Below are 25,790 nucleotides of genomic sequence, written 5' to 3' on the forward strand. Positions count from 1 at the left end.
CAATCGTCACACTTTTTCTGTTACAAACTGACTCCGGCCCCCCACCAGAGAAGGGAAAAATTATGTGGCCCTCGCAGGAAGAAGTTTGGGGACCCCTAATGTAGAGCCTTGAGGAAAAACTGAACATCCCAATCAGCCCTTCATTAAGCAACAGCGCTCCCTGGTGGTGGCTTATTGGAGAGTTTTTTTTCTGTGGTTTCCAACCCTTGTCCTTAAGGCACACTGCCCTGCATGTTTTAGGTATTTCCTTGCTTCAGTCCAGCTGATTCCAATCAATGACTGATTAACAGGCGTTTGTTGAACTGCAATAAGTTGACTCAGGCACATTAAAGCAGTGAAACCTCTAAAACATGTAATGTGCCTTGAGGAACAGGGTTAGGAAACACAAGTCCCTTTTTAAACACATATAGCTTAAGACAAGTATGGAGCCCAGTGACATGGGAGAAAAAGGTTAGTAGCCAGGAGTTTCTGTAATTAAGTTGTTCTCATAAAATATTAAGTCGTACCCATGAATTAAAAAAGTTGTTCCCACAAGTTAAAGTTGTATCCACTGCGTGTCACCAGATGGGCTTCGTAGACGAGAGATTTATTCCTAGATATTTCTTGGTCTCACTATATCAGTTCATTCCACTGAATTCAGTTTCTTATTTTATACTTACATTTTATTCTTTATGCATTTTCATAGATTTTGTTTTTGTCCTCCTCAGCTTATCAGGTTTATTAGTCCCCTCACAGCTGCACCCTGTTCCCCCCATCAGTCATCCATAACTTGTCTAGTTTTTTTTTGTTGTTTTTTTTTAATTCATTGTATTTATTTTGTCATGCATCATTGTATGGTGCCTGTTTTGCATAGACTTACAAGGTATTACACATCTTATACATTTAAAAGGAAGTGAAGTAGGCCATGGAACAAGCTTGCTAATGAAGCATAATTTTTACCTTCAGGAAAATAGAATTTTTAAAATAAGCTGGGTTCATTTTTGCTCATGTTCTCAATAAAATTATCTATTTTATTTTAAAGGCTGTGGCAGCTGATGTTCAGCATATTTAACAGCTCCAGGTCCTTCTTACTCAGGATCTTAAGGCAGGAGCATCCAATTTGTTGCATTAATGCTCTAGATCAGATATTCATCACACTTAATGACATATTTCTTTAAGTCTCTCAATGTGAGCAATAGTCTTCAAAAACCAAGGTCTTCTTTACCTTCAAGTTGAAGGTAAAGTTGAAGGCTTCAACTTTAACTGAAAAAAATGATCCTTAAAACTCGGTTCCAAGTACTCTGCAGTTCCATGACTCTCGTTTGATTCTCATACTTCCTAAATCCCATAAACATATGTTCCACTGTTTCCTCAACACTACACAGTTTAGGAAGCTTCCCCAGAAGATTCCAGTGACTCAGAATCATCCCTTCTCTCCGTATGACCTCAGCATTACTCTGAATGTTGTATCAATGTTTTGCTTTTCATCCATTATCCCACTAAAACTGCTACTGTTGTCTGGTTATAGTCACAGTTCCGTGTTCCATGTTCAGCTAAGTGAGTAACACATATGCTGTGTGATTATCAGCTGCCACCAGTTGACCAATCCTGCGCCGCGGGGCGTGACGTCAGCGCTGCCAGCGTGGAATGCACGACGTTCGGCAGGTCCAGGAAGTAAACTGTCCAGTTCGGCCAGTGCTTAACAGAAATCTCCTACGGCGACAATTTAATTCGCAATAAATTCAAAACTGGCGACTTAATTTTTTTTCGACGGGCTTTCCCGGAGACTTCTGCAGGGGCTCCCTCGCGTTACCTAGCAGCGAATTCTCTGCGTCCTTTTTCACGGAGCGCAGGTGTCAAGCTGTCAGCTGTGGACTGCAAAAGGTAAGGAGCGGGTGCTGTGGGAAGCTAGGAATATGATGTGGGGTTTGTTTCAGCTGGGATAGCTCGCTGCTGGTTTCGTATGTCCGAACCCCAGCTCATACCGAGGGTCTGAAGGAGAGTTAGCCGCTGACTTGGCTTCTCTCAGCCGGAGGAGTTCCGCTGCTGAACCTCTCCGACTTCCACCTGAGGAGTGAATGATTATGGGGATGATGATACACCAGCATATCAGTTACCTGCACACAGCTTAGAGCCCCGCTGCTCTTCCTAATGTTCTGGGTCAGATATTTAAATAACCGAAAATGGATGGATGGATGGATGGATATGGCTTAAAGGGTTAAAAATTCAACCAACTTCCAAAAAATGAGTTGGTGTTGCTCATTTAAGTCGTCATATATCCAACTTTTAGCCAATGTTCAAACGTATTTGTCTTACCTGTAAAAGTATTCGTACCTTTAGAACCTTTTGCCATATTAGAGCCATAAATGTAATTGTATTTAATCAAAAATGTTAAATATTTGTTTTAAGAAAATAAATATTCAAGCTGCAAGCCTGCAGGTTGGTCTCTACCAGCATTCCTGATATAGGTCAGAATGTATTTTCCTGTTCTTACAAAAAACAGTGAATCTCCATCTCAAGCCTAGGTATTGATTTTGTTTTCTCAGGATTTTTCTGGCCAACTTTATCTCTCATAAGAAGAGCATCCCCACAACATGATGCAGCCACCACCATGGCTTAGCATACTACTGGACATGTACAATTGGTTTTTGTGACCAAAACACTTTTTCCTTACGTTTGGTGTGTCCCTAACATGACTTATAGCAACTACAAACATGACTCTTTATTATATATAATGGAACTTATGGCCTACTATTATTTGTTATTGCACTTTATGAGATTCCACTTGTACTATCTGCACTTTTTGCTTATGCTCAACAGAATAGAATAGAAACAACCTTTATTGTCCCGCAAAGGGGAAATTCAGATGCAACAGCATTGTGATGCCTGAATATCATTTTGGTATTATAACAATGACAATAAAAGTATATATATTTTACATTTATATACTGACTAATAGTTGTCTAGTCAAACAGGTTTTTCCACCTTAGCTCTGGATCTTTGCTGCTTCCTCAGGGCTTCTTTGCTGCTTCTCAGATCAGTGCTCTCCTCAGGCCTTTTGTCACTGCAGGGCCCGGCCCCCTCCGACCCGGCCCTATTGTACTCCGGCCCTGGTTGTGTTTGCATTGAGCAGAGAGCTGCTTCAGAAGTGGGCGAGAATCAAATAAATTCCTCTTGGAGCCGACTCCTCTTGGATCTAACCTTACCTGACCAGCTAGCCCAGGTCAGGTTTGCTTTGATAGAAAAGCAGTCGTCTCACACATTTTTATTTCTTTTTTGTTCCTCCTGCTGTATCAGCAAAGAAACTGAGGAAAAAATTGACATAAGCTTTATTTTTAACTAAATGAATTAAAAGTAAACATCTGAGTATCATCTTTTAGCACGACTAGCGTCTGGTGCAGATGGACCACCACTGCAGCTTGCAGAATTTCCACTGCATCCAGAGCCTGTGATCTGGAAACCCCTCATTCACAGAGTCTTGTCCACTTCTGATCTCTTCACATGGAGGAATGTTCCCTGATTTCAGCTCAGCCAAAACTTTGGCTGAAGTGGACCTTGTCATTCCAGTCTGGCATGCAGTGCAGATTCATCATTCAGGTCAACATGAAAACCCTGAGACATTTGATTAAGTACCAGCAGGTGGCCATAATTTAATTGTTAAATTTTATTATTTATGCATCGCTACTCAGACCATAGTCAGTAGTTTTTGTCACTAGCTGCGTTTCCATTACAAGTGTATGCAAATCTTTGTCTATATTCTGCCATTGTTGAAACAAAACAACATTCTGCAATTATGGTGCTTCCATTAAGTAAAAAATTAAATTAAAGTCACATGAATAAGTTTGTTCATGTAGTAAGTCATTAACAATCATTTCAGTGATGGATGTAGTCATAATGCAGCCATCTTTATCAGCCAATCAGAGGAGACTTTGGTGCCTCCTCTGATTGGCTGATAGATTGGCTCATTATTCAGGTGTTGGAGCAACAAGCCACACCTACTTGGGAGCAGCTACATCTTTGTGAAAATTGTAGTCGTAAATTTTACAGAAGGGTTATGGATTCAACACGTTGGAATGACACACATTTTCTGAACTGTGCGATGCTTTGAGAGCTCTGGTGGAGCCAGCTGCACACTGTCCGCAAAACTAAAACAAACCCTCATCATCCTACTTCCTGTTGTCTTCCTCGTTGCTTTTACCAGTAGTAACATCTGGCTCTCGATCACATGACTCATGATGCAAAAAAGTGTTTTCCAAAAGACTAAATTAATAAAAAAATAAACATCTGAATATCATCTTTAAGCACGACTTGCGTCCGAACCCCAGCTCATACCGACGGTCTGAAGGAGAGTTGGCCGCTGACTTGGGTTCTCTCAGCCAGAGGAGTTCCGCTGCTGAACCTCTCCGACTTACACCTGAGGAGTGAATGATTATGGGGATAATAATACACCAGCATATCAATTACCTGCACACAGCTTGGAGCCCTTCTGCTCTTCCTAAGCTATTTCTCAGCTATTTTGATACAGCTGAGAAACCACCTCATCCTATTACAAAAACATGAGTTTTTCTGAAATCGGCATTTTTCTATTAAGCACATTTATTTTTGTAATTTCAATTAGTGCAATTCTCATGTTGTGCAACTTTCTCTCCACTGTAGCTGCCTTTCTATTAAAGGCCATAGGAGGTATAGGATATAGGAGGCTACCGTTTAAAGACCTTAGCTAGCGGTCTGAAAGGAGTACAAGCATAAACGCATGCCACACTTTTTTGACAATGAGTGAATTTCCTGTCATGTGACAATTATACGCTACTTTATGTTAGTCTGTTGATCCATTGTGTGTTTCATGTGTGAATTCTTCTTAACTCTCCTTCAGGAAGCAAAGCCTCTTCCTTGATCATGGTAGATGCTGCTCTGGCTCAGGTGGGAAAGAACCTGAATGAAGCCATGAGGATCCTTGGAGATGGACAGATGTAGGGTTCAACATCATCTTTTTACAATAAGGAAGAAGGGGGTGAGAATTTCAATAGCATACTTACTGAAGGATTCATGGAGCTGTGTGTGTGTTTAGGGAGCCAGACGCAGGAACTGAAAGCCGACGTTTCAGTAGAACCAGTATCCCCGGACCTCTACAGGGAGAGTAAGACACTTACACACACGTTACATTTTTCTGTTTCTCACATGAACTTTGCATTGACTTCCATTCATTTTTCATTGATTTCAGTTGCTTGACCCTAAAACCTAACCATTACCAGTACAGACCCAACCCTAACCAAAATTCAATTCACACCTTAGTCCAAAATCTAACCACTGACCCAAAAGCAGCGTTTTCCCTTGTGGAGACCAGGCTTCGGTTCCCACAGCAGTGACACACACGCACACACACAGCTAGCCCAGGTCAGGTTTTATTCCAGCTCAGTCCTGGTGTGTGTTTCATTCTTCAGGGTGTCCTGCAGACATCTATCTACTCTCCCGGATGCTGTTTTAAAAACCTGTTTGTATTGTTGTGTTTAAAGAGGGCTGTGTGTTTGAAGAATGATTTTTTTTTTTTATCAAGACAATGTTCAACAGAAATATAATCTTTAACAAGTTAAGTGACATATTAACAGTTTCTCAGGATGCAAAACATGATAAAAATCCCCACAATTACTATTGAAATCCACTGAACCACAGGATGCTTTAATTATCACTAGAGTACAACTTGGCATCGGAATGTTTTATAGTGGAAAAGCATGGTGGTATTGGATGTGTCTAAACAAGAACAAATTTCAGATTTAACAGAAATGTCTTAAATAAATGGCTTGTACTTACATAGCACTTTATCAATTCCAACCCACAAAGCGCTCCACACTACATTCAGTCATTTACACACATAGTGGCACACTGGTGGTGGTGAGCTGCTGGATAGTAGCCACAGCCTCTGTCCACCACCAGCAGCAGGCAAGGTGAAGTGTGGCCTACAGTGTTCTGCATTAGTCATGTTTGATGACTGAGATAATGTCCGTTAACCCTCTAAGGTTTTACAGCACCTGAATGTTCCGCTGGTAATAAACTGGCTTCATGTTATGTAGCAACTGTGGCTCACTGGATACAACAGTTGTCTTCTATTTACAAAGCTGCGAGTTCAAGTTCTGTTTGATGTGCAGTGGCCAGGATGTAACCACAATACTGCACCTTGTTCACCATCTCATCCATGAAGAGGAAGACGAAGAGGATGGGAGCGACAAGGCCAGCCAGCCGTAAGCAGAACTGACCACTGATTGAAGCTTAGTGGTGCACAGATGTTTATGTGTGTTGTGCCCAGCAGGATCCAGAATGTGGGGGAACAGGGTCACATGGCCTTGCTGGGCCACAGTCTGGCAGCGTACATCTCCGTGTTGGACAGAGAGCGGCTCCGCAAGCTAACCACTCGGATTCTGTCTGACACCACGCTGTGGCTCTGCAGGATCTTCAGGTAAACCCTGTAGTACCCTCCCTATGATGTAAATTAGACGTTTTTGACCTTTTTATGCATGCTTGCAAAATCTCCATGGCAACCATTCAGCTGTGCAAAACACCCAGGAGGACCTAGCCACACCTTTGGGGTACAGCTGCATTTTCTAAGCTTCTGCCTCACAGAGCAGCCCTCTCCCATTACTCTCCCACTCGGCTCCTTCAGACAAGCCTTCAGCGATTAGCAAACACCTGGTGGAACTGTGCATCTGCTGAGCTCATTATAGGAACTACTTCTCAGTGCAATGCTTTTAAAAACTTTGATAGAGGGTTAATAGAGGAGCCATGTTGTGATGACTTCCTGAAGACAGAGTTTCAGAAAGAACAGGAGTTTTTAAAGTGACAAATTTCATAGTATTAAATTATAAAGTAAAATTTCTTTTGAGTCATATTTACATAAAAACATATAGCATTTTTCTAAAAACTGAAGGTAGCATAGTTGATTGTGCTATAAAATGTCACTATATGCCTGGAAAATACATAATACTGCTCCTTTAATAAAAGTTGGGAGTTATTCAATGTGGTTAGATTCATATCTGCATAGAAAATCCAAATAAAATTCTGCAAGACACCATATTCCATGGCACTAAGAGCTTGTAATGCTTTTTTTTAAATAATTTTGAAGAATTGCTTGAAATTATAGATATTGGACTAATCCCATAGTCCAATATCTGCAGCTTATCAAAAATACTTTACATCATAGCAATCTGGGTTCACAGATGCAGTTTATGAGCCTGGTTAATGTTTATCAATGATCACATCTACATCCATCACCTGACTGTCCTGCAGGTATGACAATGGCTCCGCCTATTTCCATGAAGATGACAGGGATGGCCTTGTAAAGGTTTGTCGGCTTGCCATCAACGCCCGTTACGAGGAATATACAACTGAAGGCTATGCTGTCTTAAGCTCCAGACAGCCAGTTATCTACCAAAGCGCCTCCTGCAGACCTGGCCTGGGACAACACCTATGCAACCAGGTGGGTAGAATCCATATAGAAACAAATAGAGTGGATATAAGTGGTCTGCGAGACATTGTCCTTCAGTGATGTTGTTTTAGCCAGAGTTCTTCTATCTCCAACCACCTGCACTGCAAAGGACTAGCATAGAGCTAGCTCCTTGACCAGGAACTGGTTGCGCTGGCACCAGTACACAAAGTGCTGAGTACACCGTCTGTCCTCTGAGTCGTCCTCACCTGTGAAGAGGCCAACTGAGGCAGAGTCATCAGAGAACTTCTGATATAGACGTCTGGAGTGTAGAGGGGGTAGAGGAATGGTGCCAGCACAGTTCACCATGGGACCCCATACTGCAGACTCAGTCCTACTAATATTTGGATAAAACGTCCCTTATCAGCCCTTCATGGAAACATCAACAGGTGACAGGTGTTTCGTTTCCAACCAGAGACTTGGTGTTGTCCTGCTGGAACACAAACTATCAAAGTTTCAACCTTCCACATGGCTGAGGTGAAGTTCAGAATGCAGGTTGTTTGTCTTTACTGTCCCACAATACAGATGGATGATTTTCTAAGAAAACATCGCCTTCATTACGACGCTGTGGAAGACTTCATGAGTTTCTCTCTTTCTTGGAGCATTTTGCTCTGGACCCTGTCAACCTAGCCCTGCTATTTAGAAGCATCTTCTCTCAGCTGCAGTTTTCAAACTTCCAAGCTTTCACCTTTCCCTCACTCAGCTCCTTCAGACTAGCCTGCAGCAATTAGCAAACACCTGGTGGAACTGGGCATCTACTGACCTTGTTATAGGAGCCACTTCTTAGAGCAATGCTGGTAAAAAAAAAAAAAGTTAAAGGCTTAATTGAGGAGTGATGTGGTGATGACTTCCTGAAGACAGAGTTTCAGAAAGAGCAATAGTTTTCAGAGAGTCTTTGGCCCAATTTCAAGTAGTTAAATTAAAAAGTCAAATTTCTTTCAAGTCATATTTGATAGGTACAGCATTTTTATGAGAAGGGAAAGCAAGATAGTGTCTTGATTATGTATAAATTGGAACTATATGCCTGCAAAATACATAATGCTGCCCTTAATGCTGGATCCTGAGACACTTGCTTATGCTGCACAGTTGTTTTTCCTCCAGTTAGACGCACACCTCCTTGATATCGCTGCATGTTCTCAAATGAGGATTTAAAATCACTTTTGTTGGTGAGTTCCACACAAAGTGGAAAGCTGATGAGAAGCCTGTGGTTTTAAATGAGACAGAATGAGAATATATGACAGTCATATGATCCCAATCATCATGCTAATCTACAACACAACAGCTGGAACAGCAGTCACTAATTCAAAATGGCCCAGTCAAAGTCTAGACTTCAGTTCAAATGAAGTGGTGGGAACTTAGGTGAGCAATAATTGTCAGCCCAGGATAAGTGGGTGTAGACAGTTTATTGCTTATTATGAGGATGTGGTGTAAATGTCAGTTCACTGTTCTGTCTTGATGATTTTTCACATGACTGCATACATGTGAGGCTAACTAAGCCTCTGGGAGCACCTTGATTCAAACAGTGACTGAATCATTTGCATACAAAGAAAACATGATTTTCCTTTGTCTCCTTTAGCTTGGCTTGCCTCTGTCCAGCCTGTGCACAGTGCCATGTAACACCATCTTTGGATCCCAGCACCAAATGGTAGGAGGAAACGGATGGAGCAGCATCCACCTCAAATGGCTCAGTGAATATAAATGTGATAAGAAACATGCTTTTGACTTCCAGGATGTTGCCCTGTTAGACAAGTTGATCAAAGAGGACACAGACGCTGGGAAGCTTCCTTTGCTGCTCATCGCCAACGCAGGTGAAGATCAGACTGTTTCAAAATATTTATATCCATGTGTACGATACCAGGAATTCTGCAACAGTTGTTTGGAATTTTTTTTTTAAACTGACGATGAATTAATGCAGTTTTGTTTCTGCTGATTCTCCCTCTCAGGGACCCCTGAAGCAGGTCATACAGACAAACTGAGTCGCCTTAAGGAGCTGTGTGATCAGCATGGTATATGGCTTCATGTGGAGGGGTAAGTCAGTGCTGATCCTCAGGCCTCAAATACCTCATCACCATTTAGGAGTTATCTAAAATGAATGAAAGGTCATTTATTTCAAACAAGAAAACAGAAAATGAAATTTAAAAAAATAAAAATTAGTAAAGGAAAAAAACTGAAAAAACAAGATGTACAGATCTTTTAATTTTTGTCACTAAATTTACTCCAAAAATCTAAAGGCTTATTTATATAATGTTGAACAATGTTCAAATGCTTTTGCTGTTTTTTTTTTTTTACAATTTTTTTGTGACTGCTGTCTGAGAAATATAAATAAAATGTACTTACTAATGGTATCCCCCTTAGAAATATAAATAGGCATTCATAGTAAAAGAAAGATGATAGTAAAAGTTTGATGTTACATTTCAGTTTTTTTGTCTTTATAATGACTAAGTTAGCAATTGTTTATCTATGTTCATATTGTCCACTCCATTATATTTCACTCCAAATGTGTTGGGAGGAGTTTCTTTCTCCTCATTCTGAGCTGGAGAAGCTTAAAAATGTTGGGAAATTATTTGCTAAAGTCACTTTTATTTTTGTTTTGTATTCAAAATAGTAACAATTCCCGAATTTACCGCATAAATGACACAATCAATGAGACAAATGTAGGAAGTAAATGATGAAATGTCTTTGTAATGTAGCAATTACACATGTTAATCATCTTAAGTTATTTGATTCCACAACTTTGCTTTCCTAAACAAACTTAATAATGTGTTTTTATCTATTTAGGGTCAACCTTGCCACCCTGGCTCTGGCCCAGGTCACCTCTGCTGTCATGGTAATCTCATTTAAATTACACCCACCTCTGTGTTTACCCAGTTCATCCTCAACAAGAACCAGTCCTTAACTCGTCAAATTCAATCGTGGTTAAGATGAATTGATTCATGTTCATAGAGCATCACCAGGTGCAGCTCTAAGTTGAACTAGTTCTCCTTAAATAACTATATTTCATCTGAAACGAGGCTTAAAAAAATCAAAGACATGATATCATTCTCAAATGAATGTATTATTTGTGTCATTGCCCTTTATTTTTCTTACTCTCTGTTTCTTTGCTCACATAAACTGTATCTTGTAATGGCTGCAACCCTCAGAAGAGCCGGATGTAGCAGGGAAGACGCATCCAGACATGATTAAAGGGAATTTTTTCTTGTGCACAGTGTAAGACAGCATCCGAGGGGTTTTATACCTGTCAGTATACTGACTGATATTCTCCTGCAGTAGTAAAAGTAATGTTGATAATAATAATAATAATAATAATAATAAAGCATTTTATTTGGCAGCGCCTTTCAAAACACCCAAGGACACCTTACAAAATTAAAAACTCAAATTAAACGATAAAAAATGGCTACATGACACAAAACCACAAAATAACTACACAGTTAAAGTGAGAAGGCTAACTTGAAAGATGAGTTTTGAGTTTTGAAAAGAAACAATGTTAGATTATAATCGCTGTGTTTTTCCACAGGGAGCCGCCAGAAGCGACAGCATGACGCTGACACCTGGTCGCTGGCTCGGGCTGCCTGCAGTAACTGCTGTCACCCTGTACAGACACGAAGACCCAGCCCTGGTAGGCTCACGCCGTTCTCATTCAGACTGTAGGGGGAGCCGTGGTGAAGAGGCCTGATATCTGTGTGTCGGTGTTCTCAGTCCCTGGCAGCTGGTCTGACCTCCAGCCAGCCTGTGGAGAAGCTGCGGGCGCTGCCTCTGTGGCTCTCTCTCCAGTACCTGGGCCACAACGGCATTGTTCAGAAGATCAGACACGCCGCAGCTTTGGTGAGCATGACTTTATCGGAAACCACAGTTGGAAGAGTGATTGTTTTTAGACAGTATGTATTTGAATGATTTCTAAGATGCAAATGAAGAACAGCACAGGTTTATCTGTTCTCCTTAATGAAGGAATGATGAAGAAAAAGGATAAAGAATGACTGGAAAAATATTTTTCCTGTTTTTTCGGTAGAAGGCTTCTTATTGGTTAATATTTTGGGTAACACTTTATTTGAAGGGGGGTGAATAAGACTGACATGACACTGTCATAAACATGACATAACACCTGTCATGAACATAAATAAGCCTTCATGAATATTTATGCCTGTTGTCATAAAGTGTCATTCGGTAAATTATGACACTTTTAATACAAAGTTGACATTATTCAAAATGTCTTTGTTATGACAACTTGACATTAACCAAGAAATCATTACTGATATAAATTTGTTATAAAAGTATTACTGATTGCACTTTAAAAATTAGGTAACTTTATGTTATTAAAGGTAAAGTTTAAACAGTAATGATTAATAAGGTAAGGTAATTTTAAAATTACCTTACCTTAATGAACAGGCATTCTATAAACAAAAAAACATGAAGTATGTTAGCAGGAGAATGCTACCACGCAGTCAATGGAATGTATCTATGCCCTTAAGGTTTTCAGAAGTATGTTCAGAAACGAAAGTTATTAACTAAATGTTGCACTTTAATTCGTTTTTCTCCCCTGCAGAGCCAACACCTTCTGCTGAAGCTGAAATCTCTGACCTGCATCAGAACTTCGGTACGTCTTCTCTAGGGCTGTTGGGCTGAAAATCGATTATTGAAATAATCTTCAACTAATTTAGTAATTGATTAATCATTAACTGGAGTATACAGACTCTAAATAAGGACATTTGCAGTAATTAAACCAAAACTGTACTTTCCATTTAAGATAAAAGATTATTTTCTGTAAGCATTTTCTACCCAGAACCTTTCAAGTAACATAGTTTTAGCTTCATCTGGTTCAGATGATATCTATAAAAAAAAAATCCTATATTAAGAACCTTTTCCTATCCAATTATTAACTGAGATCAAAACAGACCCATGTGGAATAGTGGTCCAGTCAAAGTAAATACTTAAATATAAGTACTTACTTATATTTAAGTAAAGACTTACTTAACTCTACAAACCTAGGGTTAGGTTTGTAGTTTGAAGAAGATAAAAAATCTGAAAATGTGTTACAGCATGAATAAAGAGACATAAAATCTGTAAAACAAAATGACACCTTAACTTTAACAACAGGGTCCAGTCTGTGTTTGCTCACATGCTCATGGATGACATAAAACATAAACGATTGCTTTACATTCATTCTAGGATTTAGCTGCATTTGTTGTTATATTCTGTTTGTTGCCATTGTTTACAGGAACATAAAGGATCAGAGTTTCTCCACATATTAATAAGCAGAATATTGCAACATGTTCAAAAACAAAATCCACTTGTGTTTATAGGATGGGCTTGAGAAACAGATCTCTCTCGTTAAGGCTCTAAAAATGGTAATTTGTTAGATTTTACAGATTCTAAATCAGTCTTTGGGTTCAGAGCTGACTTTAAATCTTGTTCACTAGCATCTTCTAAAAGCAACTATTCAGTCCTTACAGGGTGTTGGGATGTTTTGGTGATTGTTGTGGTCTAAAATTGTAGATTTTGTGACACCTTTATCAAAAAATTGTGGTCAAAGTTCCATTAAAAAAAAAAAAAGTTTAAATAGCTACACATAACCTCTCAAGGTTATGTGTAGCTTAACCTGGGTTTTTAACATAGTTAATATTTAAAGTGCAAATAACATTTTCAAGTACCTTCTTGAAAAGGTACTTGAGGTATTGAGGTGCTAATAAGTAGCACCTCAATACAAATCAAATCCTGACATGAGGAGATTTTAAAGTACAAAAGCAGAACTTCATATTGGTCATTCAAGTTAACATGAAGTGTTTACACAGTAGAAGCAAATCCTACAGAACATCTCAAAACGGATTTTGCTACAAAAAAATACGGCAAACGTTACAGCTTATTCATGTTACACATGATTTCATTTTGCAAGTTCGTCTTTCAAGAGATGTTGTGAAACAAGGAAGTTAGATTAGAAGGGAGCTGAGGGGATTGGTCAAAATGTATTTGCAGCAGTTGGTCAGAAACCAACAGAAAAGCAGGAAATACAGAAAACGTTAGTGACTGGTCAGATTTGTGGAAAATTTCTAATGATTTGTGAAAATTGCGAATAATAAGTGAATTTGCACTAAGTTGCGATCACAACTTCCAGGAGGGACTGACTATCTTACCACACACTGAGACGTGATGAAGCCAAGATACAGTGAACACAGTGTAGGGGAACCCAGTCCTGACCCAGAACCTGGAGCTCAGCAGTTACAACAGGCACCAGGTCAAGGAGTCTGTAGTTTAACCGTCTCAGTCAGATGTGTGTGAGAGGCTTCCTGTGTATCGTAGTCAGTATGGGTTACCTTGGTTCCAGGGCATGGTGTCGCAGATCCCACCCATCTCCGGGGCTTCTCTGCGGGACATTCTGGGCTCTCTCATACTCTCTATTGTAGGTGGGACCAAGCCTCTGCCTCTTACCCCCACTTCCCTTCATTCTGTTTCATTCTATCAGTTCTGGTCCATTTTCTCTCATCATCATCAGCTCAATGAAATGCTCTCTCCATTTGCTGGCGGATTCTTCATTTCTTCCTTATTTCTTAGGGCGTGGTTTCACCCAGGCATGTGTTTGAGAGACTAAAAGGTTGCTCCTCATAACTACAGTCTCTTGTTGTCTCTGAAAGAAAAACAGGGTCATGAAGAACTGTTCACTGTGAAATGTGGTGTGGCAATCTGATACTGTCTACTGTGGAGCAATTTGTATCACAAATTGATCTGTTATACAGAGCTTTAGTTATATTGAGAATATTTTGTCCAATCAGCTAATTCTTTTTTAACAAATGCGTTTACCTCAGACATGCACTGTGAATGCTGTAATCGGGAGCAGATGACTGAACCATGATGCTCAGTTTGAAATAGGCTCATCTGAAATATGCTCATTTTATCTATCAAAGATAGATTAAGATGAGCTAAGCAAGACCAACTCTTGCTTAACTTATCATTTGACTCATTGATATGAATCGCATTTGCTTTGGTTTTCCACTGCAGTGGTTTAGAATAAAAATAACTTGCAGTTAATATCACTGAGCTCAGATATTTACTAGATTTATTTCTGAATTCTCACCACATCTCTGTTGATTCCAGTTTTAACTGCACACAGCTGTCAGCAGATGTAGGGAAAAACCTTCAAAATGTCTGGGTGACTCTCACTATGGTGCCTAATGACCTGGTTCATAAGTTCATAAGCTTCCCAGAAACATCCTTGTAGTATTTGAAGCACCCATTGCCATGTGGTAACTAGTTTTTACCCTTAATATTTTTTTCACTTCTGGATGAAAATTTTATTATATAGTAACAGAGAACCAGAGTGTGGATGATCAGGTTGTGAAGAGTTGTTGAGGAACCTACCATGGGACAGGCAGGATCACCATTAAACATGTCCATGTATGAAAGGATGTAGGTGTGATGTAGGTGTTATCCATCAAGAGAGTTTTCAGATCCTGCATTTGAAACTAGTGCTGAAGCAATTAATCAGATTAATCATAATGAATCGATTACTGAAATAATGGTCAATTCATGATTAGTTGACAATTATTTTAACTGGTATTTGCTGAAAGAACAACCCACAGAGCAATAATTAAGCTAGAACTGACAAAAATAATATACATTTTGCATTTAAGATATAAAAAAATAGCTTTTTCTGTAAACGCGTTCTTCCAGAAACTCACCAGTTTTAGCTTCACCTGGTTCAAATTCTGTGACCAAAACTTTTCTATTGAACACATTTTGCTATCCAAATATTAATCACTTAATCAAAAAATAATAATAATAATCAACAGTCCAGTCCTGCAGTGTTGATGTTAGTCCAGCAGGGAGGCCTGAGCTCTTCACATGTTTGTTAGAAGGACTTTTAGCTGCTGATGCATCCTTTACTACAAATGATCAAGTGTTCATTAAAGGAATTCTGTTATTGCATACAAGGTAATAAATATTTATTTTCCTATTTTAAAAATTATTTGAATAATTTGTTTGCATTTTTATTTTTGCATTTCTAATATTGGGTAAAATAAACTTAAGTGGTTAAATGAAAAATTAGTTGAATGTACCAATTTTTTCTTCAATTTCCAAAAGAATCAGTTGCTAATATAATCATTAGCTGCTGCCCTAGTTGAAATGGATATTAAAAACATTTATGATTTATGTCTAAACCACTTTTTAAAAACAACTAAAACTGAATAAGTCTGCAGTGGTTAATGAATATACTAAAAATCTAACAAAGTACAGAAAATAACAGATAAAAAACATAACATACAGACTTACTGTACAAATGAAAAATATTTTGTGAGAGTTACACTTAACCAGATCAAAGCCAAGGAATAATAAAACCTTTAAAAAGATGAAAAGCCCTCTGGAGTTGAGGAGCCTCAGATGCTCTGTTATCTTGTCTTCAGCCTCGTTCAGAGACTTTGAGCTGAAATTCAGCGATCCTGAGAGGCATGGGATGCCAGATTATGAAAACATTTCAAACTAAAGTCATGGAGAACTTAGTTAACTTATTAGTTAGTGATCAGTTCTTAGTTTGAGGAGCTAATCCATCTGTGCAGCTGTTATTTCAGAATTGTAAGTTTGACTTTAGCTTGATACGCTCCATTTCACTCTGAGCAAAAGGCTCCATCCACCGCCACCATACAGAGCAGTGGGACATTTCAAACACTGTATGGGACATTTACTTACAACTGTCATGCAGTCGGTGTTTACTCGAGCTGCAGCACATCACACCTTTTCAACTAACATGTCTTGCATGATGACGAGAAGGTTGTGTGATATTAGAACATGTGTCTCCAGAGCCTGATCCATATTCTTGTGTGTTTAACAGGTGGAAGATGAACAAAACTCTCCTGTCGTGCTGTTTAAGTTTTCCCAGGAGTCAAATGCTGGTAAAGTTGTCGCATTTTGCATAACATGTCACTTCAGCTGACGGTAGTCAGAGGGCCCAGTGGTGCTGCTGCATGGCAGACTGCCCCAGGCCAGCTGTGGCTACAACGTAGTAGCTTGCCGCCATCAAATCAAGTCAACTTTACTTGCATAGCACATTTTAGCGACAAGGCAGTTCCACGTTCTTTATATCATGACAACAACAAACAGTCACCAGCTGTGAAAACAAGCAATAAACATTACATTTTGTCAAATGCCATCATCGCAATAATCAAAACACAACACAATATATCAAATATGTTAATGAATGTTTCATTTACTTCTAATCAAAAGCAGCTCTAAACAGTTGAGTTTTTATTCTAGATTTAAAGGAACTCAGTGTTTCAGCTGTTTTACAGTTTTCTGGAAGTTTGTTTCAGATTTGTGGTGCATAGAAGCTGAATGCTGCTTCTCCATGTTTGGTTCTGTTTCTGGGGATGCAGAACCAGAAGATCTGAGAGGTTTCGTAGATCTGTAATGTATTTTGGTGCCAAAAGCCCTGAATGAATGTAGTGTGATGTGATGCACTTTGGGGTCTTAATAAAGTTCTCTACAAGTATATACCCTTTATACCCAACAAGAAAGAGTTTCTGAAATGGTGGGGCTCCATGCCTGGGTGTTGGGAACGTCCAGTGGGCGCCTTTCATAAAACGATCAATGCTGGACTACACCTTTTCCCCAAAAGCCAAAATGAAGTAGCTGCCAAATATACCTTTTTGGTTAAAAAATCATTGCCTTATCAATAACAACCTTTAAAAATGTAGCGTTTACCGCTACCAAACACCCGTAGGACATGTTGTGAGAGTCCAGGTTCTCACAGTCAAACACCTTCCACTAACACAAAGACCTGGTTGATGGCGTCAGGGAGTCCACTGAGATCTACTTTCAGCTTCTCCTCAGCTTTGAGTAGGTTTATCACCATCCATGCATTCACTACAACAACAGGAACACACTTTCCTTTTCAACTCACAAGAAAGACAGAATCATCTAGAGGTTGTTGACTGTTCAGAGCAGACAAACTGGCAGCAATATCCTCCAATGAACTTTTCAGAATTTTGGCAAGTCAAGGGAAACTTTAAGAGTCTTATTGACTGATAGAAGTATGAGAAATCAGTTTTTACATTTGTTTGAACATGTTTCATGCTAACCACCAGATGGTGCTGTTTAGTAATGAATCAGAATTCAAGTTCTAAATGTTTGAATGGTGACTAGACCCAGTTTGATGAAAGCATTGAAATAATTTCATGTCCTTGGTTTCCTCATCTGTTGTGTGTAAGGAGGCAGTGGGGGGTCTGTGGACGGTTTGTGTGCTGGAGAGAAGGAGGTGCTGGATACATTAAACAGATGGGTGAGTTCTTCCTTTTAGTTTTTGAAATGGCAGGGTTAAAGGTCATGGTATGAGAAAGAAAAAAAAGTAAAACTTTGTGTGTCCTGCATTAAGGAGAGACAAAAAATCAGTAACAATATATATCATGATAGACTCAATATCAATAGATAATGCATCTGATAGAATATTCAATAATTTCACTGAACTCTGATCCAGTACTACACAGCATTCTGGGAAATATAGGCAGAGGAAAGGCATCGTGGCGAGTTAAACAAGTTGAACAAGATTGGCGGCATCAACTAGCTCACTCACTTTTTGGTTACCTAGCAGCTCACTTGGTTACCTAGCAACAACCTGTTGAGTAACTTGCTCTGTAGCAGTTTAAGGTTTTGTCACCATGACTCATAACTGCTTAAAAATGAAAAACTGCAGTGTATAGTTAAGGTCATATTTCAGATATTAAAAACAAAAAAACAGTCAGTAATTATCTATATCGTCTGATATGAAACGTTCACATCATCCAGTCAAAACTGCTCATTTTAGGGCATCATATAAAGAATAAAGACTTTTCTGATATATTTTATATATCATATTTTACCAAACATCTACAGTATGAATGTTTTTAGCGACCTAACCAGCACGGAATATTCTGTACTGGTCTGAATGCAGATGGGTGAGCAGCTTGCTCAGCTGGTTCCCGCTTGTGGAGTGGATGTGGTGGAGCTGGAAGATGAAGGGACCTGTGTGCGTTTCAGCCCCCTCCTCACAGCTGCAGGTAACATGAATACCTGTGCATCGCTGAAATGGCGTTGCTTTTAGGCGTCCACTCCAAGTGCTAGAAGAGTGCGAAAATGTCAGCTGAACACTTTTCTGGCTTTTCCCACCAGTGCTGGGAACCCAGCAGGAGGATGTTGATGAAGTGGTGCAAAAACTCCTGGAGCTGGTGCCGATGATGTCAGCCACAATGAACTTAAGACAGGACTTCAGGGAGGAGACCCACCGCCATGCGCCGTCACTCACATACATAGAGGAGCTGAGCTGGCCTGGTCTGGGAGCAGTCCGGTGAGCTGTCTGGGCTGCTGGGTTTCCCATGAAAGATGAAGTTTGAGCAACAGGGTCTTTACAAAAGCCACATGAAATATCAATCAATTCATTTTATTATTTACTTATTTGTTAGTTACATATTTAGATTAATTCTAATTAATAATTTATTTTAATTAATTGTTAATTTATTTATTTCATAAAATGGCTATCAAACTGAGAAAATAAGATGGAGTTCATTTAAAGGGCTGACCAGTGACTGACCAGTTGTTCAGGCATTCCTCTCATGTTTTCCTCGCTTTGGTTAAAGACGTTACCCCAGACTAGCTGCTGTCATAGCAACCTAAAGGAGCATTGTCTTTTAATTGTCTTTTGTCAAGTTTTAAAAAGTTAACTGGACTATCAGGTTCTTAAGTTATTTGCATCTAACCACAAGCGTACAAAAACATTGTGAAACAATTCCACAATGTTAATTTTTTTCCTCAAAACTTTCCTTTCCTCTGTGCTTCATGAAAAATAAGTATTAACATGATGAAGAGAAAACATCAGGAGCGACCTTAAAAAAAGAAAAAATATGTAACACAGCTGTTGGTTTTTCCAGGAGTGAACCTTCCAGCAAGTTCGTCTAGGTCAAAGTGTTCCATATTCAGAAAAATGACAAAAACCTAAAACCCAAAGAGGTCGAAACGCTGAAAGCTTTAGTTAGCATGTTCAGTGTTAAAATCATAGAAAAACCACTGGATGAGTATGGCTCATTTACAAGAGGGCAGAACAAAGACTGAAAAAATATGGCAGCAGAGCAAAGACTAGATTTGTAAAGTTGCATCTAAATGAAATACAGGAGCTGTGGAATCTGCTGAGTGGTTGAATATATTTGCTGTTGATGTAAGTAATTTTAGAAGATGATAAACACTGCATTCTATTATTGTGATATTGATGGGTGAACTTTCTTTTAATAAAACCTTTTTATTGGTAGTCTGATCAGTCTGTATGTAAATAAAGAGGCTCTAGAAACCCAGACCATCTGCAGAATGATGCTGTGTAATAAAAGTGGCTTGTTCTTCATTTACTGCTGTCCACTCGGTCAGACAAGCTCAGTGAAAACAAACAGGTGTGGAGATGAAAAAGCAAGTGTGGACATTTTGCACCTTTCTGAGCATGTGATGATGTCCAGGTATGAATCCCAGGCTGAAGGAGCAGATGAGAGCAGGAGTAAACAGGAGCAGAAGAAAATCAACGATGCACTGCTGACAAAACTACAAGAGCTTGACACAGACATCTTTTTCTCCAGTGGTAGGTTCCTCAACATCTGTGCCCCAATCTGATACATTGTGTTTTATGTTCAATCTTTTTCCTTTCTCCTTTAATCCTATATCAGGCCCTGAGTTTGTGACGGAAGAGAACTGCATCTTTGTGGGCATGGTGACAGATGATGTTGATGTGTCAGAGCTGGTGGACACAATATCCACACTGGGAAGAGACATAGAGGAGAGCGGAAGGGTAACTGCTCTGTTTGTTCTGTAGGATGCCTTCCCACCTGGTTGTCCAGTAGATTCAGTTTAATTGGGGACCCAAATAGGTCTGTAACTGGGATGTAACACATAAATGTAATGTGTTACATTTATAGCTGGTGCAGTTTGCTTTCACACTGCAGAGTCAAATGAAGAACCTGTAATCCCTCTCACCTGTGGGGGCGCTACACCAAGTTAAAAAAAAAAAAAAAAAAAACTGGACTGGAGAAGCGCTGATCCATGTTTTTCACTTCTGATACAGATAACTGATATCTGAGATTCAGTGTCAGCCAGAGGTTTGGTATTGGACTGAAAAACAGAATTGGCTCAAAGCGTTTAGTTTTTTTAAACACAGACATAAATGTACTGAATTACACATTTTTTTATCTCTCTGTACCAGTTCAGCTTACTCAAACACACCAGTAGCTTCAGAGCCTTGGTCAAACATGTAAAACAACAACTTTCATTTGTTCAGTCAGTGCAATTAGAAGTAGAGCAGCCAATGGAAAATAAATAAAGAAACTCAAGCTGACAAATACAACAGGTTGACTACGCTGGTCAAACATGTAAAATAAACTGCAGCAAAGCTTCTTTCAGATGGTCCAGAAAGTGCAATTAGGAATTCTAAATATAATGTAAAATAAATAATAAGGCATGACATCACTCAGAGCACAAAGCAGAGATTTGGACTGAATTTAGTGCCTCGTGTTATGTTTTCTACAGCACTTCAACAGTTGTGATTCTGTCCTCTGCAGTTACTGGAGAACATGACAGAGCGTGTGAGGAAGGGCATCCTGGAGGCAGAGCTGCAGCTGCAGAAGGCCAACGAGGAGAAACTCCTGGAGGAGGTGTGTGTGCTTGTGGTAACGGAACAGATGTGCTCAATGCATCTGCTACGGCTTGCCACATGTCCTTTTCCTTTCTTGCATTGTCACCACTAAATCTGAATCTGTGTGTTCTAGGGGATGCTGAGACAGCTTCCTGTGGTCGGCTCTGTGCTGAATTGGTTCTCTCCCGTTGAAAGCTCCATAAAGGGAAGGACTTTTAACCTGGCAGCAGGTACTTTAAAGACCGCAGAAATGTTCTGGTGCAGGAGTGCTCAATACGTCGATGGTGACTGTAGTGTGGGTAGATCACATGACATAAAATAAATAGACATCGGCCTGTCATTCATCCCATCAGTTGATTGATATACAGGGCCACATTATCAGTTGGTGGCCTTAATGTTTCCTTTACTTGTTTGCCAACTGACATTGTAACAGAAGAAGCTAGTTTTGAAGCTAGTGCAGCAGAACTAGCTGCACTATAGTTAGTTATAACTAACTATAGTTAGTGTGTTACCTCCAATTTTTAGCCCTCAGGTTTTTTTTTCTTAAACTTAAGAAATGGTCAATAAGTGAGGGAGCTGGACAGAGTAAGAAGACAAAAATGTATCACTTTCATACAGAATTAAATATACAAAGAATGCTCAATGTATTTATAAATAAATGGAGTAACTGCCCTAGTTGATTGTGTCCTTGAGCAAGACACTTCACTCACCATCCCTGCTGCTGCTGGTCAGAGGGCCCAGCAGGTGGCGTCAGTGCATGGCAACCTGCCTACTGTCAGTCTGCCTCAGGGCAGCTGTGGCTACAATCCAGTAGCTCACCACCATCAGTGTGAATGTGTGTATGTGAATGACTGAATGTAGTGTGAAGCTCTTTAGTGCCATTTGGACTTGATAGAGTGATATACAAGTACAGAATATTTACCATTTAGGTTTTACAAAGCGTTCACAGAGAGAGTGCCACACCTTCCTGCAGACGGCTTCCTCTGACCACGACAACGTCACATTTTCCATTCAGAAGTTTTTAGCCATTTGACAATCTTCATAGTGCAGAATAGTGAAAAAGTGACATAATTCCTCACCACTTTGCATAAACATGCTGGATAACCATTCCCTGCGGATATAAAAGACAGATAGTGGAAACAAAGCATTTCAGTCTTTCTTCATAAAAACACAGCCACAAACTTCACACGCTTTGCAGAGCTCTGTACCGAAGGAGTACGTTGGCTCCATTTGCAGAGTTTTTGAAGTGCACAATCTTCATTTGGCGAACCGTGAACACAGTGAAGCTCATGTAAAGCTTGGTTTTCCATGGATTTCGGTAAAAACCAAAATGAGTCCAAATATTTGCCTTCAGTGAAGACGGGGTCAGTTGAATCTCTCTTTCATGTTTATACTTTCCTCTTTATTGTGGTGCTTTCAGCACATTTCAATACCATTGGCATGGTGACGTCAGACCCGGAACCTTCCATGTAGTTACAAGATGGTGGCTGACAGACAGCTGACTCGTTTTATTTATGGGTAGATGGAAAAATGCCTATTTTTTTTTTTTAGAAGACTACCACGTGGATGTAGCAAAAGTATGTTATTGTGGTATTCTTCAATAAAGTAGAGCCTTACTGTTAAGATTTTTTATGTGATTGTTTGGACATCAGACATGTTGATTTAACCTCTTTGGTCCTCAGGTTCTCTGGATTCCACAGATGTGACTTACTCCACCAAAGTCCAGGCAGGCAGGACGTCCCTCCAAGACATCCCCACCCTTTCAGCTAAGAGACTGTCAGGTAGGTCAGTTTCTGTTATGTACTGCTTTTATGAAACAACTGAATTCTTTTTTGTTTTTTGGAATAGTAAATTAATGTTCAAATCTCTGCTTCAAGACACTGATAGAAAGACTTTTTCTAAAAGATAGAGAACCATCTTCCTAAAACTCTATTGGTCAAACAAGGACAGCTTTTCATACAGCTTTACGTGTGTCTAGTCGCATACACGTCTTCTGTTCTACTACAAACAGAAAAACAGTCTTACAAAGTAGAGGACAAGAACAGGAGCAAATGTATGTTTAGTGTCTTGCAATTTAAAACCTTTGCATATTTTCTTGCGTTATAATTACAAACTTAAGTTTATTTTATTGAGATTTTATGTGACCGACCAACACAAAGACAGTAAATAAAGCTGATGTTGTCCCAGAACCAGTAAAAAGAACCCATCTGTCTTTAAGTTCATCTGAGGAGAAGTGCAGCTGTTATGTGAAGAGAACAGAGAACAAACAGCATCACAGAAGCTTTATTCACCAAAACTGTTGACACAAACAAATACAAGTTCCACTTTGCTTTCAATGAAGACATTTAAGTCCTAAATAGAGCAGGTGAGGGGGGGGGACAGGTTTTTCAAAGGTTTGGTTCATCTGATCTTTGCAGTGTGAATGAGAACCAGCTGAAAATGGAACAGATGTTATGGCTTTGGTCTGGCAGACCACCAGGTCTGAAATCACCCTAAGCTCATTAGGAGAAGTGATACGATCCAGTATCATTCCCTGCTGTCCATCTTTGTGTTGTCAGCTGGTTTTCATTGTGTGCTTCACAGATAATAAAAGCCAGTCATTGTTCATGACTTTCATGTGTACAGTGAATATTGACCTGGAAAATGACCACAGAAATCTATAATTGGCTTCAAGTGCCAAGTTTAAGGATTCCATGTTTCTAGAACACGTTTTGTGTAGAGGAAACTTCCTGTTCGTTCTTCTGACGACATCAACACATGATTCCTGTCACAGGTCAGAGGTTATTTCGGCGCCCAGGTGCAGGTTCTGACTCGATGAGCGAGACCAGCTCCATCGGACCAGCTGACGAGTCATCCGGAGTGGAGAGCTTCACCATGAGCCCCAACATCCACCCTTCCATGTCCATGTCTCCACCCGAGACAGCGGAGCATGCCGAGGCCTATGTCAGACCAGCGGGTCTCCTTGGGAACCCAGAGCAGGTAGAGGCTGAGGAGGAGAGGCAGCCTGAAGGCCAAGAGGAGGATCTGAGTGGGAGATAGGTCCACTGCATGTCCAGGTGTCCTCCATCCGTCCTGCACATGCAGCCAGTCTAACATGGGCTAAATCAAGACACCTGGAGTCCAACCTCTGCAGAAGGCCACCTGGGCAGTTTGTATCTCTCATTTCAATGTTTCAGGATGCCAAAACAACCCAACCAGTCCCTCCGTGTGACTCGCTGTGAACTCAGATCAGTGCATTTCTACCAGTCTTCCTCTCTTCTGCCTTCATCTCTCTGTTGGTAAAATCACTTGGTGGCTTTCAGGTTGGAGATGTAGTCTCATCACACCTGGAACTGTTTTGAAGACTTTCCAATAAACACCCCAGTTGACATGTTTAGATCGGGCCATTTTCATCTCTGATACATCTACATAAATATTTGCATTTATGAACAGAAGGATAGAATGATTTGTTTCACATAAAATGATGATGTCCTTGTAAAACCTGGACCACCAGATCAGACCAACAGAATCACTGAGGAAAGGTCATTTGAATGTTTACATCAACTCAAGGGTTATTATTGTTGTTCATTCATTCATTTGAGTCCTCTTTTTTCCAGGGTTGTGTGATTATGCAACAAACAACTTCAGCTTGGAATTTATTGCAGACGTTCTCCAATCCACACAGGCTCTAGGATGTAGACACTAGTCATACTTGTAAAAAGTAAATATAGGTTATTAAGCTTTGGTTTTGTCTAGATCAGAGGTTTTCTTGAACTTTCACCACCATAAGGTTGAGGTGAATTTGTCTACATCCCCCCTAACACCCAGTGTGGATAAGAGAAAATCTACAATAAATCCATACTTTTCCGTCCAATTCCTGTTTTTTAAAATGTTGACAGCTAATTTTATCAAAACTCTGCCTTGGAAAAAAGCTAAAAATGAATCATTAAGGTGCGTTCACACTGCAGCCTGAAGTGACTCAATTCCGATTTTTTTTTGACGTAATGCGACCTGTATCCAATCTTTTCATGGCAGTGTGAACAGCACAGGTCGGATTCTTTTTCGAATGTGACCCATATCCGATAGTATGCGATTCAAATGCGACCTAACGTCCAGGTCGCATTCATCCGAACTGAACGTCACTGATGCTCAACAAATCTCACTATTCTGCATCCTGATAAGCGCAAGTGGGAAGAAAAACAACAACCATGACGGATTATATGAGGATTAAGTTGTTAATATGCTTCCGGTTGGACAACAACTTCAAATATGTAAGCTAAGCTCCACCGTTAGCCTCCAGGTTTACTTCCACAAACACTGAGCTCTTCTTTTTATGGCAGTTGGCAGAACACTTAGAACGCTGACGCTATGGCGCCCTCTACTGCGCATGCGAGACACTTTCAGGTCGTTTGCCCGTTCAGACTGCAGAACACATACAGGTCGAATTTATTGGCAGTGTGAACGGCCCTGGCAAAAAAATCGGAATTGGGTCACTTCAGGCTGCAGTGTGAACGCACCCAATAAGTCCCAAATTCAGATCAAACCTATGCCCACAAAGATTAGATCTAAACTTGTGACACTACTGTAGTCATTTATAAAGTCGTTATTATACATGACAAATAATAGGCTCATGCAAAATGAATGATAAAATGCAGCATTACATTTACATACATGTAATGTTTTTAAAAAGTTCATTTATATTTCTATAGAACCCTCTGAACTAATAATTATAATAAT

The 25,790-nt window shown here is 39.8% G+C and overlaps 1 protein-coding gene across 1 annotated transcript; it reads left to right on the forward strand.

Moving 5' to 3' along the window:
• The first annotated feature begins 1,621 nt into the window (after nt 1-1,621).
• On the forward strand, nt 1,622-24,450 carry pdxdc1 (pyridoxal-dependent decarboxylase domain containing 1). Its single transcript, XM_015060380.1, has 23 exons — nt 1,622-1,863; nt 4,853-4,949; nt 5,048-5,116; nt 6,123-6,215; nt 6,284-6,430; nt 7,258-7,447; nt 9,030-9,098; nt 9,183-9,261; nt 9,397-9,481; nt 10,232-10,280; nt 10,968-11,069; nt 11,150-11,275; nt 11,994-12,044; nt 16,269-16,329; nt 17,644-17,714; nt 18,363-18,468; nt 18,581-18,755; nt 19,909-20,027; nt 20,113-20,234; nt 21,001-21,093; nt 21,208-21,304; nt 22,757-22,855; nt 23,848-24,450. The coding sequence occupies exons 2-23, from the start codon at nt 4,876-4,878 to the stop codon at nt 24,111-24,113; spliced, it is 2,343 nt and encodes a 780-aa protein (XP_014915866.1). The 5' UTR covers nt 1,622-1,863; nt 4,853-4,875; the 3' UTR covers nt 24,114-24,450.
• Nucleotides 24,451-25,790: the final 1,340 nt, after the last annotated feature.

Source organism: Poecilia latipinna, unplaced genomic scaffold (genome assembly GCF_001443285.1).
Source record: "Poecilia latipinna isolate Pla-1442-1.1 unplaced genomic scaffold, P_latipinna-1.0 Scaffold1705, whole genome shotgun sequence".
NCBI classification, from domain to species: domain Eukaryota; kingdom Metazoa; phylum Chordata; class Actinopteri; order Cyprinodontiformes; family Poeciliidae; genus Poecilia; species Poecilia latipinna.